This window comes from Olea europaea, chromosome 7 (assembly GCF_002742605.1).
Source record: "Olea europaea var. sylvestris chromosome 7, O_europaea_v1, whole genome shotgun sequence".
In the NCBI taxonomy this organism is placed as follows: Eukaryota; Viridiplantae; Streptophyta; class Magnoliopsida; order Lamiales; family Oleaceae; genus Olea; species Olea europaea.
This window is the reverse complement of record NC_036243.1, coordinates 25,145,657-25,146,457: the sequence shown is the minus strand read 5'-3', so window position 1 is coordinate 25,146,457 and position 801 is coordinate 25,145,657. Positions and strand designations below refer to the sequence as shown.

Here is an 801-nt window from a genome sequence, read left to right as displayed (position 1 = left end):
TTTTTTTCTGGACATGCTCATGTGCTAATATCCATTGATGAATGAAATTGTCATTGATGGATTCTGCATTTAAGTGGCTATTTAGAAGTGCATGTGGAGGCATCTCTAATGCAAATTTTGTATTTATTAATTGGAAGGACTTGAAGGTTTAAAGGCAATATGGGTTCTGTAGTTGTCTGAATCACTAACATCTTAAATGTGAAAATTGTTTCAGCACAGCAGAAAATAAAACTAATTCAGACTACAGACCTCTATCAAAGTCCTTATCAGCCGTCATTACAGAGACCCGGTGCTCTGACGATGAAGTTATTGAGGTGGTACCCTTATCACAGAATGCAGATTCCAACAACACTGGTGGAATGACAGAGAGATCAGCGTACAGTGATAATAGAATTGCTAATTATCAAAATGAGATTAAAACCTTGATTCTTTTTGAGGATGTGGATGCTACTCTCTGTGAAGATCATGGTTTTATATCTACAATACAACAACTCGCAGAGACTGCCAAACGACCCATGATCTTAACAAGCAACAGTAAGAGTCTTGTTGGTAGAATTTTGTCATCTTTGACCTTCTTTTAAGTAGTGAAGTGAACTAACAGTTGTTTTGGGGATATGTCTCTTAGGTAACAATCCTGTCCTTCCTAAGAGTTTGGACAGGTTGGAGTTAAATTTTGATGTACCATCAGTGAAGGAGCTATTTGGACTTGTCCATGTGGTATGAGTTCCTTGCACAGATTTTCTTTTTCAAATTATCATCAATTTTTTTAATTGGAACTACATTTTGATACCCTCATAGGTA

At 36.5% G+C, this 801-nt stretch overlaps 1 protein-coding gene across 1 annotated transcript; it reads left to right on the top strand.

Moving 5' to 3' along the window:
• Positions 1-188: 188 nt before the first annotated feature.
• LOC111397744 (ATPase family AAA domain-containing protein 5-like) lies at positions 189-736 on the top strand. Its single transcript, XM_023024733.1, has 2 exons — positions 189-534; positions 626-736. Exons 1-2 carry the CDS (start codon positions 360-362, stop codon positions 721-723), a joined length of 273 nt encoding a protein of 90 aa, XP_022880501.1. The 5' UTR covers positions 189-359; the 3' UTR covers positions 724-736.
• The last annotated feature ends 65 nt before the right edge of the window (positions 737-801 follow it).

Bases quoted from the DNA above. Each gene is read 5' to 3' on its own strand.
- LOC111397744 (XM_023024733.1), top strand. From the start codon at position 360: ATGACAGAGAGATCAGCGTACAGTGATAATAGAATTGCTAATTATCAA. The intron at 535-625 runs GTAAGAGTCTTG...TATGTCTCTTAG, and splicing joins CATGATCTTAACAAGCAACA to GTAACAATCCTGTCCTTCCT.